This window comes from Meles meles, chromosome 2, assembly GCF_922984935.1.
Source record: "Meles meles chromosome 2, mMelMel3.1 paternal haplotype, whole genome shotgun sequence".
NCBI lineage: Eukaryota > Metazoa > Chordata > Mammalia > Carnivora > Mustelidae > Meles > Meles meles.
Window position 1 is genome coordinate 33425242 of NC_060067.1, and position 20130 is coordinate 33445371.

Sequence of the window (20130 nt, forward strand, 5' to 3'; positions counted from 1 at the left end):
AGACCCAACACTTGCCAGGCACTAAGCCTAGTCAGGAAACTCTATATAAAGAGATGTTTAGGTTACAAAATTGAGGTATATTGTAAAACTCTTCCACATTCCAGTGGTAGCATTTAGTGGTAAGGGAATAAAGAGAACTTTTAACTTTAAATAGTTATGTGTCCACTTTGCATCCAACTCACATCCTTCTTTAGTCTTGAGTAATCTTCCATCTAGAACCTTTGTTTGGGCAGTTAAAGCACTGAATAAAAAATAAAAACATCGGACTTCCTTTTTGAATAATCACGGAGATAGTTTGCATACATTAACTTGCTTATTGCATTGTTTCCCCTCACTACCACGTTGGCTATGAAACATCGTTGAACACTAAGAAGGCAGAGACATGTAAAACAAGGTACATTTGAGAACTGCACATACTTTGGCTGAGAAGAGTACCTGCGAGGCTGGAAAGGTGGACATGCATTAGGTCATGCGTTTTTTTCCATAGGCAAGAGCTTGTACTTTTTTCTGAGCTGTTCTTTTTTTTTTTTTCTTTTTCTTTTTTTTTTTTTTTCTGAACTGTTCTGATGCCATTTAGGAAGATGACTCAAGGCAGAACGGTGATGCATACAGACTTCCCCATTGATACTGTTGAGTAGAGTCCTAGAGTTGATAAGGATTTGAACCAAGACAGTTGCAGAGAGGAATAAGAAAACAGAGATTTAGGACTTAATAATTGATTACATTTGGGTGATAAGGGAAACCATGATCGAGGATTATTATCCGATTTGGACTTTGCTGAGCAGATGAAGGGGTACCCCCTCCCGTGATAGAGGGTTGGGAGCTACATCTGGGCCATGAGGCAGAGATGCTTGCATTTCACTGGGGAAGGAACCTGGGATGCTGGTAGAAATTTAGGAATTAACAAGTGTAGCTGGAAGGTAAAAGCAGGGGATTGGTGAGAATATGTAAGGAGGAAATATTGTATGGAAAGAGAGGAGGGCTAAATGTATGGAGTAAAGGATCTAAAAAGAGAGACTGGAATTGGGAAGAGAGTCTGAGTGTTGATTCCCTGGTGGACTGAATCAGCAGGGACGTGTACAACAGAAGACTTGAATAGTAAGAGTCAGTTAAGGCTTCAGCGCTAATACCTTCCGGTCAAGTTGACACAGTCCACCCAAACTTTGATGTATCTCCTCTATTCCAAATTCATGACCATGATGGATACAGTATAACAAGAGAGCAGAAATACAGAGCCAGGCTTAAAAACAAGATAAACATCTTTGAGGCCCCAAGTAGGAATAGAAAATCAGCGTGGTACACTGAACCACGGTCTTGAGTTGAGTGGGGTGGGAGTCCTAGGGTCAGGATCTGGGAGCAGTGGTTACAATTTGGTTTCTGTAAGCCAGTGGGGGCAAAGAGTGCTTTCTGTAAAATGTGGATGGGAGCCGGCCTCCCCTCTCTGATGCCTGAGATGGTGGTGAGCTTCCTAATCCGGAAAAGGGACTCAGAAAAGCTCATGCCAGCTCTGCTGGGGGAGTACATAAAACTACTAGATTGGGGTGTCCACAAGTAGGGCAAAACTAAGAGACACATGAGGAAATTTCATGCCCAAGAGAACAAGCACATAAACAACCAGACATGAATTCACTTTGGGTGAAATCAGTTGTGTAGACAAGTCTGACCCAGGATGCCTTAGTGTAACATGATTTATTTTTATAAAAAGATTTTATTTATTTATTTATTTATTTATTTATTTATTTATTTATTTGACAGAGATCATAGGTAGGCAGAGAGGCAGCAGAGTTGAGGTGGGGGAGCAAGCAGGCTTCCTGCTTACCCCCAATGTGGGGAGAGAGCCCAATACGGGGCTCGATCCCAGGGCCCTGAGATCATGACCTGAGCCGATGGCAGAGGCTTTAACCCACTGAGCCAGCCAGGCGCCCCAGTGCAACATGATTTAAAAAAAAAAAAAAAAATTGTACCTATTTTTAATCAAAAAGAAAAGGGGATGGGGATATGTGTAAGCTAAATTAGAAATCCTAGATTTTAAAGAAAACATCAGAAGTTGGAATAAACTCTAAACAGTGGAAGGGGCAGGGGTGCAGTTAGTGAATTGGAAGATAGCACAGAAGAGTTCATCTAGAACATAACACAGAGAGGTGATGGCTAGGTCGTGTGCATGTATATGTATGATTTGTTGTTTCCTTGTTTTCCAGGTTTTCTGCAATGAGGTTGCCTTGCTTTATTATTTTCACATGAAAAAAGGAAAAATATACAATACACAGTTCATGTCTGCAATAATAGCCAATTTAAGAAAAGTTACATTTTACACCAATAAAATCTGAATTTATTCCAGAAAATAAAAAACCTCCCCCCAGTGTTTATAGACCAGAGGAAAAACTAGAAACTTGACTATCACACTTAGTGCTTTAGGGACCTTCAAGTGACTGACAGTTTCTAAGTACGCGCCCCCCGAATAACATCCTGTGCCACACATCAGGAAGACCACATCCGAAATCAGTTATGTTCAGCAGTTCCCCACCGCATCGTAGGCAGAGTAAGAATAAATCCGAATGGCACACATGAACGCAGAAAATGTCTGCATTTACGTGTACAGCTGTCCGATGATTTTAGCAAATGTCCCAGATCACAGGGGCCAAAGGACTTTCCATGTTGGGTAAACCGACAGCAAGATCAGAGCTTGGTAGCAAGATTACCTAGATAAATTCGGTGTAGACTGCAGTGCTTAAATTAGGATGTCGGACCTCTTTTCTGTTCGCTACCTTCTTACTATTGGCGCTTGCATTTCATCCTATCATCCTTTATTTGGCAATTGTGTATGCTTCAGGATGACTGAGGACTACGTCTGGTGTTTTATTCACGTGACACATGTTTTTTGATCAGCTGCCACGTGCAAGACCCTGGAGGTGAGGACAGAGCTGCACTGGAACTTGAGTCTAAAAGATGAATAGGAAAACGACTTTTCTAGTAAAAATTGACCTAAGATGAATTACCCCTCCTGAAGCCCTAGGCTTTTCACTGACTGAGCCAAGCCATCGCGGGAACGTCCCCTCATGCCCGATTTTCCGCTCTTACCTTGCTGAGGGTGGGGACGCCCCATAAGTAAAGTAAGTTAGGATTTCCTGCAAATGTAGAGTCTTTGAGGTTCTGAGTCTGATCTTAGGGGATACACGTGCTTTAGTTCCTGTGAAGAAACCTCTTTTGGTCTGAACCAAGTCCTAAACAAGGTCCTAACCAACTACTTGATGTAGCGCTCTGAATAAATCAGTGTTACTTTGGGTGAGAGATTATTTTTACGTATTTATTTCTCGCATGTAAGCGTGGCCAGTTGTGACTTGTCCTTTAAAAACATACCATCTTGGGGCGCCTGGGTGGCTCAGTGCGTTAAAGCCTCTGCCTTCGGCTCAGGTCATGATCCCAGGGTCCTGGGATCGAGCCCCGCATTGGGCTCTCTGCTCTGCAGGGAGCCTGCTTCTCCCTCTCTCTCTGCCTGCCTCTCTGCCTGCTTGTGATCTCTGTCTGTCAAATAAATAAATAAAATCTTTAAAAATAATAATAATAATAAAAATAAAAATAAAAACATACCATCTTCTCTAAAAAAATTTTTTTAAATTAAAAAATAAATAAAAAATAAAAACAACATCTAATTCATGTAGAAGGCCACATTCTGTCTCTTCCTTTCCTTGATACTATAAAGAAAGTGAAAAATTGTTTTAAGCATCAGTGTCTTCCTCTATAAAATTTGGCCACATGGCAGAATTTAATCTCCCTATCACTTTCATTTTCATGACTTCAATTTTTTTTAGAGATTTTCTCAGTTTTAAAATGTCCTATTTTAATTTCATTGAAGATGTCATTAGCCTCTGGAAAAAAAATAGGGTTCATAAGTTACACCTTTCATTCCTCGAAAGGAGCCATGAGGGGAAATTATCATTTCCTTTTGCTTTGCCCCCCCCCCATTCCACCACTGAAAAATGAAAAGAAATTCATAATTGGGACCTGGAATATTCCATCTGTTCTGAGGTCACTAAGTTCTTGTTTCTCTCAAGGGTTCTAAATCATACTCCATTAGTCGGCTTCCAAATCTCAGCCCTGAGACTGGAGGCCCCAAAATGGGTAATACCACTGAGAAAGTAATTGCAGGTAAATGATTTATTTTTTCCTAGTCTAATAAAACCATAGAGGCCAAATGCTAAAATTCTTAAAACATTAAACCCAAGCTGAGGAATAACTAAAGGAACAATAAGCAGTTTATAAAGGGGCCAAAATCAGAGAAACCTAAGTGGTGCATAACATTCAAGCTGAAAGGGACTTCAAAGATAATCCAGTAACTGAATTTCACAAACTAAGTGAACTGAACTTTTAGAGGCTAAAGTGACACACACAGAAATATTCAGCTATCGGGCAAGGCTCAAGGTCTGTTTGAAATTCTCCCTATAATACCCGCCAGCCCTCTCTCTGCATTTGGATCTATGTTTCTCAAAGTTTGTTCTGTGGGAGCACTTGTCCCGTACAGAGGCTCTAATCTCTAGCTCGGACTCCATAGGGAATGAGTTTGGGGTTCATACCATATGGCCCCTTAGCCACCTGCTGTGCACATTAGCATTGTAAAGGCTCCAAGAAGTATTATCACAGGGCAGGCTTTGTTCGGCCAACATTTCTCAAACTTTATGAGTGTGGGACCTTTCTCCCCTGTGGCACCTGTGTATTCATAAGGGGCATATACCCTGCAGTGTCCTGCAAAATCTTCAGGGGTGGGGAAGATCTTGCAAGGTAAGGGAAGTCCTGGTGGACTCTGAGATGTGGAATGCTGGAGGAACTCTGTGCTGATTCACAAAGGAGAAAGACGAACATAGAGGACTCGAACCTTGTTTCCTAGCATCCTTAGGGAAAGAGTGTTATTAGGGAAAAAATATTGTGCGCTTTAAATCTATGCTCAAAGTGATCGGTTGTTTTATACTGATTCGCTGCTCATAATGTTGCCAACATCGTTATTAAACTCAAAATGCTTCTCCTAAGTGTATGATACCTTCTGTTTGTTTTCCAGGACACTGTAATATATGATAGACTGGCGGAGACTTCAAAATACAAAGAAATTACCCTGAAACATTTGGAGCAGTTTGCTACAGAAGGTGAGTGTAGAGTAGCAATAAAGCAGGATTACAATAAAAAGAAATCATCTACTACTGATGTCTTCCAAGATTGTTGTTATTTCACTTAGAAAGTCCTAGAGCAAGATAGCAATTGATGCCGATAAATCAGGTTATCCTATAGGCTGTTCCCATTACTTTTGTTTTGCTTTCCTATGTTAAAATTTTGAGAGACTCGGTCCTTATGTTTTGGAGGTGTAGGGTCTATAAGACTCTTCCGTTTTTAGAATGGGTACCTCTCACACTTGAAATACACTGTCTCTCTAGCAGTGTAGGAGGAAAAGTACCCAAAAAACTGGATATTCTAATTTGAGTAAGAAAGCGAATAAGAAGTAATTAAGCCTATGTAACTGTTAAAATAGTTATTTAGTGCAGTTTCATCTCAAGACTTCTTAAAGACTTCTAAAAACTTCTAAAGAAGACTTCTAAGAGACTTCTTAAGCCCTTTCTGAATGACAAGCTCTGTGTGACGCCGGGGAATCATGGTAGACGGGCTGAGTCCTGTCTCTCTGTCCTACTGAAATATATGATCTGTGCGACTCAGCAGTCTAGGGGGATGATCTAGATTAGATGGGAGGCCATGAGTGTCCTTAAACAGTAGGGTCACTTACTCCAAGTATTTGTAGAGTCTTATCTCTGAACTTAACAGAAATAGCCAAAACTATATCTAAATCTCCCATCCAGGGCTACTGCCTTTGCCTCAGGTCATGATGTCAGGGTCGTGGAATTGAGCCCCACATCGGGCTCCTTGCTCAGCGGGAAGCGTGCTTCTCCCTTTCCCTCTGCCTACTGCTCCCCCTGCTTATACTCTCTCTCTCTCTGACAAATAAATGAATAAAATCTTTTTTAAAAAAATGAAAATCAATCAGTTCATCTCCCATCTAAATTTTCTCTCTTGTCTGCCTGAGCTGGAACTGTTACCAGTGACAGCAAGTCTGACCTTTTTCCAGAGTGCTTTTTCCTTTTCATCCCAGCTACGAAAAGATAGGAGAAGCACCAGGCTTCGAAAAGCAAGGACTTAGAGAATCTCCCCTCAGCTCTCCAAAAATGTGAGAGCACAGAGACACCCATGTTCATCCTCAGCAGGGCTTGGCAGGTACAGCCTCGCCGGCCTCTGGCACGAGTCCTTTACTGAGGAAGTGGGGTGGGGGGTGTGGGGGTCTTTCTCTTCTCTGGTTGTGATATGAAGATATTCCAGCTCTAAGAGCTGAGCTGGCTTGGCCGTCACCTCCATCCTATTCTTTCTGGCCCTAGGCTGAACAGCACTTTTACTCCATGACTACCCCAGAGTAAGTCTCCAGCCAAGTTTCCAAAAGAGAAAAACATGTCCTGATGTGGCCCCAAAGATTTAAGTTCTACTCTCAGTGAGTTGGCAATACACAGCCCTACTTCTTTCTTGGAAGACAGAATCCTCTGGGCACTTTATGTCCTATGTTCTCTGCTTCTTATTTCTGACATGTTCCCTGGCCGTGTTTCATTTGCTTTGACATCACTAGCTAGTTATTCTGAGAGTTAATGACCTTGAGTGAGGGTGTTGTCTTCTCAGGAACCTAATGAACTACATTTGTCCTGGCTGCTAAGTGCTTTTGTTTCTTCTTTGTTCCAGTCCACCGTTTTTTTTCTGGCTGAGGGTAGCTTCCAAGAGGATTATGAAATTGATAGGCACCAAGCACTAGGAGTAGGTCACCTCAAACATCAGATTTGATTGTTTTCCCAGGGTGTTTCTGATGAGTCCTTTGTTTTGTCACTGTATCTCAGGTTTTTTAGACTTTTTTATTATTATTTCAGGTTTTTTATTTAGATTCAATTAATTAACATATAATGTATTATTAGTTTCAGAGGTAGAGTTCAGTGATTCATCAGTCTTACACAATACGCAGTGCTTATCACCTCACGTGCCCTCCTTAATGTCCATCCCAGTTACCCCATCCCTTACCCCTCTCCCCTCCAGCAACCCTCAGTTTGTTTCCTATGAATTAAGAGTGTCTCCCTCTCTGATTTTGTCTTCTTTTATTTTTTTCCTCTCTTCCCCTATGATCCTCTATTTTGTTTCTTAAATATACTACAAATTTGCAGTAATAAGGACCAGTAATAGAACAACCATATATCCCTATAAGAGGCAGATGGTTTTCCAAGTAAACTCCACTACGGTCTCTCTCCTTCATAAGCACCTCTGAAGCCACAGTCATAAGCCAGCCACTCTGCCCGTTACCGGAGTTATACATATGAAGAATTCAGGGCCCCTTCCCTCCAGGAGCTATACACTAATACAGGAATCCACAAGAAAAACAATATGAAACTTTGTCCTTCACACCATACAAGCATTTGGGGATTTCTGCTTCGGGTCTGAGTAAGAGGAGAATGCTTCAGAGATGATGGTAGGACCAAGTCTTAAAGTAGATGCCAGGCAGACAATGGAGGGAGCTGGAGGGAGCAAAATGGAGAAAATGTGACCAGCATGTGTAGAGACCCAGGCATAGAGGAGGTAAATGGCAGAGAAGGAGGTTGAAGACACTTGGCGCATGGGGAGTGAGTCAGCCTTTGGGGTCTGGACTCCATCCTGGGGATGAACAATTGAAAGAGTTCCAGCAAAAAAATAACCTGATAAGATCAGGATGTTGGGAAAAAATCACTCTGGAAAAAGCACAAAGGCTGTATTGAAAGAGCCAGCAATCAAAAGCAGGGGGCCGGTTGAAGGTGAGCCTTGATCCACGTGGTACGCCGAGGTTGTGTCCTAACTGAACCAGACGTCAGCCATATCGCTTGAATTGAATTGGTCTTTCCAAAATAAGACTTAGTCATATAGAAAAGGAAGGGGCAGACTTCTGAATGAAATCTAATTTGGTGTTGGGGGGTGTCTGCTTCCTTTTGTCAGGGTTAAGAACTTTATGTTTCGCGGTGGCTGAGATTTCCGAGAGCGACTTTGAGGAGTGGCGCACCGTCTACCAGCGGGCGTCCACGTCGGTGCAGAACCGGCTGCTGAAACTCGAAGAGAGTTACGAGTTGATTGAAAAGGTACGTGAGAGACAATTTTGCTCCTATAGAAAGCCTGGTTTCCAGAAGACTGCAGTCTTTTCAAGGAGCCCATAAAGAAAGATCAGAATATCTTGACACACCACTTACTGTTGAATCTCCTCTGGTCCGAACATTAACAAATCTTAATACCGATGAAGGCTTTTGCTGAAAAGTCTCTGGAATTGCTCTGTATAGATCTTCCTACTTTTCATAACTTTGGGTCAAAGTTAGGTGAGGCTAACCGTCTTCTTGCCAATGTATGCTGTTGCTTCTGCGTCACAGAAGATAAGTATGCCCTCCCCCCCACACAGGTGCACACAAGTTACATACGCATGCGTGTGTGCATAGAGTTGATCAAGGTGTATTGTGTGCAACAGGAAATAATATAATAAGCTTGTGTGATTATAATAACAAGTGAACAACCCGGTGCTTATCCCTGGCTAGTCATTGTGTATGTGTATGTGTGTGTGTATACATAAATGTATATGTGTGTATGTACATACACACACATCCCTCATCTGTGTCACAACTGAAAATGTTCTCGTTTTACAGATAAGGAAAACAGGCTATTCATCCAAACAGTGATGGATACATTCTGATTGATGCTTTATATAATAGCAAGAAATCTTGCTTCCTTAATTAAAAATAGCAAGAAATAGCAAGAAATCTTGCTTCCTTAATTAAAAATAGCATAAATAATCGTACTTACTGTGCGCAAGGTGCTGTTTGGAGACCTTGGATCTATTAACTACTTTGATCCTCACGGCGTCCCTTTGAGCTAGGTACTGTTCATTCCAGGTTCAAAGACGAAGACGTCAAGGAAACAGAGAGGTTAAGTGATTTGGTGGAGATGGCACAGAATCCTCATTCTGGCTCCAGAGTTCATGCTCCCAGCCGCTTAGTTATCTTCCTTCTTACCTTTCCCTTTCCACCAAATAACTTCCTAGTTGCAGAATTCCTTAACTATATCCATGTTTGTACTGCCCAGAATCAGGTTTGTCTGTTAGTTTCAGCTTATTGGATCTTGCCTACAGGTAAGTAAAAGCTAACTTTTTTTTTTTTACTCCTTCCTCTCCTTCAAACAATTTGCTCCCCGGTGCTTCCTTTCTTGAAAGGTGATTGGCACCCCCAATGCCTCCCTTCCTCGCTCTGCTCCGTGCCTGCCCTCCCCTCTGTGTGATACGGGGGAATGCTCCACCCAGCTGCCGGTGGTTTTCTCTGCTGTCTACAGTGGCCATCTGTGACTCTAGATACCGTTTCTCCCGTCTCCTCAATAGACCGTGATCACTTTAGAAGCTGGTTTGTTTCTAAGACCTTCCTTATATTTGAACTTAGTTTTGTATCCTGCTTATTTCTCAGAAGACATGTGATAGCATGTATGGAACCTCCAGCTTGATATTAACCCCCCAATTGTAGAATTACACACACAGCTTGCTCCCAGTTAACTTGCTGAATCACTCTCTCTCTCTCTTTTTTCCCTGACATATTTATATATGACTATGTCTTTGGGGCATTATGTGGCAAAAAAAAATATTTTATGATTTATAAGTCCATGACCATAATCTCTTCCAAGCTCTCCCACCAGAGGTACATGTTGTCCTAAAGAATAACAATATTGATTTTTAATCTCTTACTTTTCTTACTTCTTTTGAGAACTAAAAACAAAAAACTACCGTTTGGAAATAACTTTTCTCCTGTCTCCTTAAGTACACAGCCTGAAGATAATGTGGTCTTTACCTTCCATGGCAATGTGGTAGAATTAATATACAGTAAGTTACAATCAAATATTTGAAACTGGATTCTAAACATTTAATTTTGTTTCTACAAGAAGCACACTGTCAAAATCTGGAGCTGAATATTTAATATGCCTAATAACATTTTTTTACTCTGAGTGCCCTAAGGTTTGTAGATTAGATTTTATAGGTTTAACAGTTTTTATTGTTGTTGGGGTGTATGTGTGTATGTGTGTGCACACAATACCTGATACTAAAAACCTTGTGACTTCCATCTTTCAAACAAAGTAGATGTTCAGGCTCTCTCCAGCAGATGGCGATCGTGAGTCACACAGAAATTTAAGTTGCCTGGGGACATGGTATTACATGTATATTTTTAGTTTACAAATACAGATGCCTCCCTCTGACTGCCTCTTTCCTAAAATGGATGAAAAGGGTAATTTGTACCTATTTCCTTTTTGCTTTCTGATAAGCCATGGTCTCTAAGTTTTACTGAAAGCTGGAAAGGTGAAAGGATTGGTTCCCTTGCTCAGCCAGCTTCCAAAGAACTGGTTTTCAGTGTCCATCCCTGCCCCCAAAACCATAATTTCATTCAAATATTAATTTCATTAACTTTAATTAGGCTGCTAATAGATGTTAGGTATTGAGAAAACACAAGCAAACAAGAAACACTCAGCTGAGACCCTGAGCATCATGGTCTGAACAAATTCCTTAAGTAAGGAAATCTAAAGCAACCCGCAGTGTTGACCCACAAACTTGTCCTGCGGAAGTACTCAGAGAGGTGGTAACTTTAAAATGAAACCCAGAAGTTTATTTTACCAGTTAAAGGAGATCAGGGAGGTTTCTTTTGGGGGGGGGGGGGTTGTTTTGCTTTTGTTTTACTATGCAAAAGATCACAGGTCTTTTTAAGGAAAAGTACAGGAACATGATATTGACGAGTCCATGACTGAGAGCGGTTTTTCTGACAATCCTGCTTTTCCCATCCCCTATCACTGGAAGACTCTTGGGTTTTTAGTGGAGAGCCAGGGCGCTGTTGCTCCTTCCTTGGTCTGAGCTTCCTTTCTTTGTTAAAATCAAGGGCGAGGGTGGGTAGTGTTCCATAGGAATTGGGGGTGACTGCCATTAAAACTACCCAACTGAGGCAAGTTTCAACACGTCAGAGCCCAGATCCTGCTGGAGCATTGCCCAGTTTTAAACTCAGCTGCCTTAGCGTTAGGGGTCAACCATTTTGGCTTCTTCTTTGGCTACTTTAAATGAGACGTGTTGATTATGTAATCTTTTTGCATGTGATTGGAATCTGTTTTTTATACAGACCGTGAGATTGAACTTCGCGTAGGAGACAGTGAATTTTTAACTGTGAGAGTCGTTTTTAAATCTTTGTTTTTCTTTAAGAGCAAAACCCATTTCTCAAACAAAATATTGCCTGAACCACTGTGTATATAATAGATAAAAGCAAAGCTGCCCTGTTTAAAGAGTGGAGGGGCAGGGAGGAGCCCCATGTTGGCTCTCCCCTTAGCCTCAGCACCTTGCCCTCATCATGGTCTGTGAGGAGCTTTCTCATGATTCTGGGGTTCCACTGGGCACTGTTTGAAAACCATATAATATTCTATCTGTGTGTGAAATTTTGGGGAAATGTGCTCCCCAGAATACTATAGATTTTCAATACTTTTCACTTTTTTTTTTTAAGATTTTTTATTATTTACTTGACAGAAAGAGATCACAAGTAGGCAGAGAAGCAGGCAGAGAGAGAGAGGGAAGCAGGCCCCCTGCTGAGCAGAGAGCCCGACGCGGGACTCGATCCCAGGACCCTGAGATCATGACCTGAGCCGAAGGCAGCGGCTCAACCCACTGAGCCACCCAGGTGCCCCCAATACTTTTCACTTTTTAGTGAAAGACCAAATCATCGTTGTGGCCCTATACAAGATGTTTCTGAACGTACTTGAATTAATGATGCGAAATGCCATCGACATTGTTACGTGAAAGTCATTCAAAACCTGAAAGATTTGTAGAGCTTTTCCTGAAAAGAATATTTTTAATATGTTATAAAATAAGTGAAAGCATTACAAGTGATGAAGGTTATACTTTCTAACCTTACTCTCTCTCTTATCTCTGCAGTGTTTGCTCAAACAAGTAATTCAGTTTTTGAAATTTGGTTAAAGCCTTATTCCTTTGGGTGCTATAAACTCCTAGCATAAGCTGCAAAACTATCCAAACAGACCAAGAACATCCAAGAAGATAATGACATCGGTCCCTTGGCACCCTGCTTTGTCACTTTTCTTTCCCAGCAATCTGAGCACTAGAAACTACTCCCTTCATCCTCCAGGACACTGAAAGGAAAGAAGGAAATGAGAGAGGTCTGAGGAAGTCCTCTGGGGATTGTTTTCCCTACTGACAGTCATTGTTAGAGGAGAAGATTTAGGACTTCATCCATCCATCAATAAAAGAACAGCACTGGGGTGCCGGGGTGGCTCAGTCGGTTATGCATCTGCCTGCAGCTCAGGTCATGATCCCAGGGTCCTAGGATCGAGTCCCACATCGGGCTCCTTGCTCAGCGGAGAGCCTGCTTCTCTCTCTGCCTCTTCCTGACACTCTGCCTACTTGTGCTCGCTCTCTCTCTCTCTCTCTCTCTGACAAATAAATAAAATCTTTTATAATAAAATAACAGCATCATCTTTACTATCAGGTGGGATGATTTGAGCTCTAACACTTGCATTCAGATGGTAAACTTCTCAGGATTTAAAAAAAAAATTCTAATACTATGAGTTGTTTCAAGATGTTCCTAAAACATCTTTTTTTCTGTTACTACATATAGGCCAAGAGGCAGCATTTATTCCTTGGAAGACAGTCATACAGGAACAAGAAGGTTTCCCTAGTTAAAGTGCAAACGGGGTTAATTAGAATCCTATCAGGTACTTGAAGTGTCTTGACCCAGGTTTGGAAGGGGGACTGTGGTATCGCTTTGGGTTTGATGGAAGGTAACATACCTTCATTGCTTCCTCACCACTTCAGAGAACTTAGCTTTCTCAATCTTTCAGAGAATTTTCTTGACCTGCTTTACCTACTTTAACTTTATTCATTTGAAAGACAATGTGTTTGGACTCGTAATTTTTGATTATGAAACCACTTAATAGTGTTGGTCTGGATTTTTAAAAATCTGATTTTTAAAATAAAATTTAGAATTAATTTATGTGTTGGGCCAGGAAAAATTACAGCTGAGTTAACAGAATAGTTATGAAGCTTTATGCTTCATTAGCAGTGGTTTCTCTGAAATTTCTCACCTTGTTCTTTGATCTGTCACTTTACATTTATTCTAACGTGTTTCTAAAACAATTTTTTTTTTTTTTTTTTTTTTGCCTCATAGTCATACTCTGCTGCTGGCTTCCTTTGAAAATTAATGGTAGAGAGGGCTCTGATCTTATCAGGGAAGATTTTATAATTAAAACATCAGTTGAAATAGGAAGATGTGCCTTCATGATCCATACAGGTTTTTGAAAATGTTTTGTATTTATGTGCTTCAATAGAGAAATGCAGTTCTATCTTTAGGATTGCACAGATCACCAGCTAATCACGTCTACTGTTTATGAAAGCAAATTACTTATCTTGAGCAGTAACAGAAAACGGAATGAGATCTAACACATCTCTAGATTGGGCAGGATTGATTGGCCAATCATCTCTAGATTGAAGCAGGATTTCCGTGGTGATCAAGTCGGCTTTTTTCTCTTGCCTTGTTATGAAACATAGGTTACAAGATATGTTTCTTAAAAATGACAACTTATCTGATGCACTATTTTTAATAGATTATGAGTCAGGGAAAATCATTTCTGTGCTTAAGAGTAATCAGAAAACTGTAGCTTGGACCATCTAGCTCTCCTTTGAATCAGAGAACAATGTTTCACACATATTTTGTAATTTTTGATCAGGGTAGAGCCTCCGGTAGATTGAAGCTTCATGAGAGCAAGGATTGCTTTGATGATATTCATCACTCTATTTCCAGTGCCTGCCTGTCTGCCCTGTGTTAATTACTGAATAAATACTTGATGAATAAATAAATGATTCAATTTGGGGGGGGCGCCTGGGTGGCTCAGTGGTTTAAAGCCTCTGCCTTCAGCTCGGGTCATGATCTCAGGGTCCTGGGATCGAGCCCCGCATCGAGCTCTCTGCTCGGGGGCAAGCCTGCTTCCTCCTCTCTCCCTCTCTGCCTGCCTCTCTGCCTACTTGTGGTCTCTGTCTGCCAAATAAATAAATAATCTTTAAAAAAATAACAAATGATTCAATTGGATATAATGTGTATTATATATACTGTATATATTATATACCTATGTATGTATATATATATATGAATAGAATATATCCAACTGGATATAATCTATCCAGAAGCTAAGTTTCTTTAGTAGATGCTCACTTAATGGAAGCCTGGCCCCTATACTAATACAGTCCATGCTTTCGACAGTGAGGATATTCATATCACATCTGTTGTCACTAGGGATTAACTTAGGGATGTGTTGGGGAAAAGAGCTAGTAATTTTCAAGAATGCATTCTGTAGAAATGTAGACCCAGCCATTTTAGGGACTTGTGCTCTGAGTTAATACATGAGTGTGAAAAGCACGTGGTTTGAAAGATTCCAATTGCACATGCCTGGACACATGGGAGGCCCTGTTCTGGGCTCTCAGGCTCAGCAGGAGACAGGGACCGAGACAGCTCTGTCTTCAATTTTAGTGGGTGGAGATAGGCAGAGCACTTGCAAACTAAAAAATGTTGATTCCATACAGGACTTAGTGCCCCGGGCACCAAGATGAGTCACTAAGATAGGACAATGAGGTGTAATGATTTTTTTTACATTATTTCCTTTATTCCTCCCTCAAATGTGGTTGACTTTTCTGGGTTGTTTGTTTTTTTTTTTAAAGACTGCTTTGATGTGGCATAATATAGATCAACAATGACACTCAGTTTGACTAAACACAGCAGTTTAGCACCCTTCGCGACACATGGCAATGAGTGGTTTGGAGGATTCCTAGAAAAATACAAAACTTAATGGAAAACGGGACTTTTCTTGAACATTTATGACTGCCAAGTTAACAGTAACTTCTGTATCAGAATATAATGCTTTTTTCAGATAAAAGTACCACTTCTATTCTTAGTAGCTGCAAATATCGCTTTCGTTTGTACTAAAAAATGAAATGCACTAGGTGAAAATGTACATGGTATACTAGTGATTTCGTGGTTTAAAATTCCAGTAGTTTCCTGTTTTACTGTTTGCTTAAGAATCTTTGCAGTCTGTCAGCTCATCTGCTAAGACCCGCCACTTTTTGAGCATTGACTAGGCTCCAGCTCTACCGCTCTTTACCCTGATTACTGAGTTCAAGGGTCTATAAAGTGGGGTACACAAGATGATCCTTTGGGGTGGGCAGGAAAATGTTATAGCTGCTCTTTCTACCTGTATTTTACCTTAGCATTTTAATAATTTCTGTTTGTACATTCTGCAAAGTTGAGACTTTACTAATATTAACAGAACAAACATGTTTTATAAAAACACAGCAATGTCCTAGGTTGAGTACTCAACATTTTTTCCTATGATACTACCAAAAAAAAAAAAAAGTTTTGAGGTTGACTGATCTAATTTCATTCTCAGAATGACCCTATTTAGTCCATATTATTAGCCTTATCTTATGGATGTAGAAATTCTTAGGAAAGTTACTTGCCAAAGGGTACATATTAAGTGGTTGGCAGACCAGGGATTCAAATCCCAGTTCTGCCTTAATTCCAAATCCCATGTTAATAATCCACACGTTATTCTGTGGGTTTGTTTTAGAAGAAAGCAAGAATGTATGTAAAATGTTGTAAACTTGAGAAATAAAATGCAACCAAACACATAGGTTACATAACCACCAGATCGGCCCTTGAGAGGTACTGGTGTGGTTAGGACATGTCCACGGAGTCAATGAGAAAGGTTCTGTGCACCCTATTTTGCTTTAAAAATGGGTACAGAAGTTTGCTTTTCATTATTTTCCCTTAATTCATCTTTAGAAGCATATTTAAAGTTTTTAAGGTTCCCGTTGATCTCTGTTCACATGCTTCTCCTCTCTGGCCTGATAGATCTCTCACTAGGAGCATTTTGGGGTAGACTTTCCACAGTGGGAATTGCTGTCTTCTCTCTCAGGGAAGATGGGCATTGTTTTTGCCAGCTACACCCAATCACCTCTCAAATCCTGATTCCTTTCAGCTGGGTGTGTGAATTCTGACCTTATATGGTAGGCCCTTGGCTGCATGAGAGTTCAAGTATGATTTTCCACGGTTCAGAAAGCACCAAGTTAAAAATCTTCTTCTTGGCCTTGGAAAAATGAACCAGTTGCCTGATTTCAACAGAAATAGACAAATGAGCCATCCCAGTGGTTTAATGCTCTTAGTTCTAGCATTCTGGACCCCACTTACACCGAAAGGAGAGAAGTACGGGGTTCTCCTTTTTTCAATAAAACCCCATTGTTGTGTGCTCCAAGATGTTGAGAAGAAAAATCACAAGCATGAATGCTGACCAGTGGATTGCAGAACAGACAGGAGCCCGGCAACCTTGGCGAGTCAGCATTACAAAATGACTAAGGATCACATACCCACCAGCACATCTGAGTGCAGGGTTACCATATTTTCCAGCCAAGCAGGACGGTATCTACCATAGCCTCGTAACTGGTCTTAAGGCCTCTGTTCTTCCTAATCCACCCCCAGTCGGCCACCAGTAATCTTTTCCTGTCCCTCTTTTAAAACGCCTCCTCATCTCACCTTGATCTTTGGAATCCTGCACAAAACACACAGACCCTTCCGTTTCCATTCCTTGCTGGCTTTTCCAGCCTCATCTTTTTCCTAACTTACTACTCAGAGTTTGATATGATGAGTCCAATTTCATCCTCAGAACAGTCCTACCAGATTAGCATCATTTAAGTCACGGCCACACCTCGTTTCATGTATTATTTCCATATTGTCCAAACAGCAACTTCTCAGGCACAATATGCTTTTGCATACTTCTGCCTCCACACATGGGATTTCTTCTGTTCGGAATTCCTTGGCCCATCCTTTCCCCACCTTGGCCAAGTCTTAATTCTTCATTTAAGATTTAAGGTCGAGTGTTAACTCGTGTTGGACTGGATCTTTGAGCCACCCAGAGTAAAGAAGAGATCTCTTTAGAAAGAGGGAGAGATCTCCACTGTGTGTCTCTTTTGTACCCACAAAAAATGTTTTGTTTACTTTCAAGATCATGTGTAGCATATGGTAGTAGTATTTGGGGAGAACACTGTTTTTCTGTGATGGTAGCCCTGTCGGACAGTTAAGAGATTTTGTCTGTAGTTTGGGATTGTGAGGAGAGAGAACTGGATCCAGAGGATTCTGAGGCCATGCTAAGGAAGAAGGGTGGGAATTGCACAAGGAAATATCCAGAGCAGTCCGTCATGTATTTTGCAGATGTGGGCCTGCAAACTCAGGCACAATGGACAAATCCACCCATTGCTTGGTTCTGTAAATAAAGTTTTATTGGAATACAGCTACAACCACTTGTTTACACATAGCCTTTGGCTGTTTTCATGCCACGTCAGACCTGAGTCGTTGCAGTAGAGAATGCATAGCCCTCAAACCCTAAAGTATTTACTGTCTGTCCCTTTACAGGAACATTTTGTGAGCCTTGCTCTGCCGAAGCAGTTGTTAGAGCTCAGGGCTCAGGCCTATTGCACTCTTACCATTGCACATCTCCGGGTCTCCCCTCAGACCTACTCAGTGAGAAATTCTGGGTTTGGGGCCTGGTGATCTGTGTGTCATCAGCCCTTCCGGTGACTCTGACAACCAGCACTCTAAGGTCCTGGTCCCATGGCTACTTCCTTGGGGCATGATGCCAGCCAGGCAGCCGGGATCTAGGAGAAACAGACACCAGTGAAAGGAACGGAGGTACGATCAGAAAGCTAGGGGGAATCCAAAGAAGAATGTCTCCTGGTAGGTTCTAAAATGTAAATGGCCCGGAGGAAGGAACTTGTGGTTGGATCCCACCACCTTGCCCAGAACTACCTGCTTGGGGTGGATCTGTGAGTAAGTGAGTGCAGGCCTGCATGTGCGGAGAGGGACCCGTCCCAAATTGTGACTCTGGAGCCCACAGGTAGAAATGGGGAAGTACGGGGGTGCCTGGGTGGCTCAGTGGGTTAAAGCCTCTGCCTTCGGCTCAGGTCATGGTCCTGGGATCCTGGAATCGAGCCACACGCATCAGGTTCTCTGCTCGCCAGGGAGCCTGCTTCCCCCTCTCTCTCTGTCTGCTTCTCTGCCTAGTTGTGATCTCTGTCTGTCAAATAAATAAATAAAAATCTTTAAAACAAACAAACAAAAAAGAAATGGGGAAGTAGGAGTGGCTCAGGACCAAGTCTGAAATCGATTTAACGAAACACAATTACTACCAAAGACTAAAGGACAGAAACAAATATTTAAAAACCTATAATGATTTGAATAAAATTCTAACTTACGTTTAATGTTTTACTTCTCATTTGCTGCCTTTCAGTGTTTGTGGATTCCTGAGATTTTGTTCTTAACAACATAGCTCAGCTGTACCTCTCATTGGCCTTGGATAATTTACCCAACCTCCTCAAAGCTATTAGCTGAATTAATAAATGTAAAACACTTGGCAGTGTGATACATTTTCTCTAGTAGGGAACTATTTCTTCATCTTCCTGGTCACAGTCTTATTTCATATTGAAATAGAGGTTACCAAACGTTGCTCATATTTACTCCAGTAGGAAAACTTGGCTTACTGACGTTCTTTCTTTATTTGTCTTTAAAAAAAAACATCTGCCAAATAGCCCGTGTTGTAATCTGAAACCCAAATTGATATGAGTTTGATTATTATGCTTCTGATCGTTTAGGAACATTGTTGCAGGCTTTTTAAAAATAACAAAACAATCTAAGTACAACCAAACACTTGCTAGTATGAAAATAAGTCATTTTGAGGTTCTCTTATTTAGCAAAATATACATGTGCTTGGAAAAACATAATTTCTAAGTCTATCATAAGACATTTTATCATACAGTTTTTTAAATATGCTGCACGAAGCCTTTTATCTTTGCTAGGGTAGAAATTTTACATTTATATGACTTTTTAAAAATTCTGAATACATTATGAACATCTGAGAGAACATAAGATTCTTGAGGGCTTTACTAGGCGAATAAATATTATTTCGTGATTTTTCAGTGATAATTAAATCTACATTATATCGAAGAGTCAGCAACCTGAAACCTTTATAACTTTTTGAAACTTTGAAACTTTTTGAAACATTTTTTCAAAATGAACAATTTGAAAGTAAAATTAGTGTTTGAGGTTTTGTTGTTTTTTGTTTTTTTTAATTCCATAAATGCCATGGGAATTTTATCACGTTTCAACACTTGCTGAATATGTAATTCCCATAGTGCCCATTACTGGCCATCTGTGTAAGGTAACACATGTTTGGGATGAAATTGATTATGGCTTCAACACTCCTGTGTTATGATCAGGAAAAGCACGCAAAGTTCACATTTTTTTTCTAATGGTCATTATGTAGCTAAAGATATTAATTTCCAGGGGCAGAACAGCCTATCACTAGAGATCTTAATCTCACAATAAATGACACCAGGGCCAAAGGAAAGGAGGCTACAGAGCCTTCCACTAAACTTAGTGAGTGCTGTACCAGAGGAGTTCTTAAGATAAAAGGAAGATGAACAGGCTTGAGAACAGTTTTTCCTTTGTAGTCTTCAAAACAGACACACTGCAATTTTGCTGGATAGTCAGAACTGTTTCATCACCCTTTTTAGAAATTCCTCTTGTTGTAGTGACCGACACACCCCAAGTTACCCTGCTTGTTGACTTTTCTCCACATACACATCGTTGGCCCAACAGCTCTTTAATCCTTTATATTATTTTTGCCTGGTTTGAAAAATGTTTCCTTTTTACCTGTGCAAAATGAAATCCTTCCTTCAAATATGGCTTCAGTGTGACGTCCCCCATGCAGCCAATTTATTTTTATTAGATTTGTGCATGGTAATGTATATCTGTATTCTTCCTGAGCTCATTTGTCCCCTCAGAGCTACAAGATACACAAATATGTATTTTTTTTTTTTTAGATTTTATTTATTTATTTGACAGAGAGAGGGAGATCACAAGTAGACAGAGAGGTAGGCAGAGCCGGGGTGGGGGCGGGGAGCAGGCTTCCTGCTGAGCAGAGAGCCCGACATGGGGC

The 20130-nt window shown here is 40.9% G+C and overlaps 1 protein-coding gene across 4 annotated transcripts in view; it reads left to right on the forward strand.

The window, feature by feature from the left end:
• The window catches only part of ATP8A1 (ATPase phospholipid transporting 8A1), a 228671-nt gene that overhangs the window by 112130 nt on the left and 96411 nt on the right, over window positions 1-20130 (forward strand). For all 4 annotated transcript variants that reach the window (XM_045988323.1, XM_045988314.1, XM_045988331.1 and 1 more), the window contains 2 exons: window positions 5051-5135; window positions 8029-8168. In XM_045988323.1, coding sequence (XP_045844279.1) covers window positions 5051-5135; window positions 8029-8168 — 225 coding nt within the window. The remainder of the gene's footprint in view (window positions 1-5050; window positions 5136-8028; window positions 8169-20130) is intronic.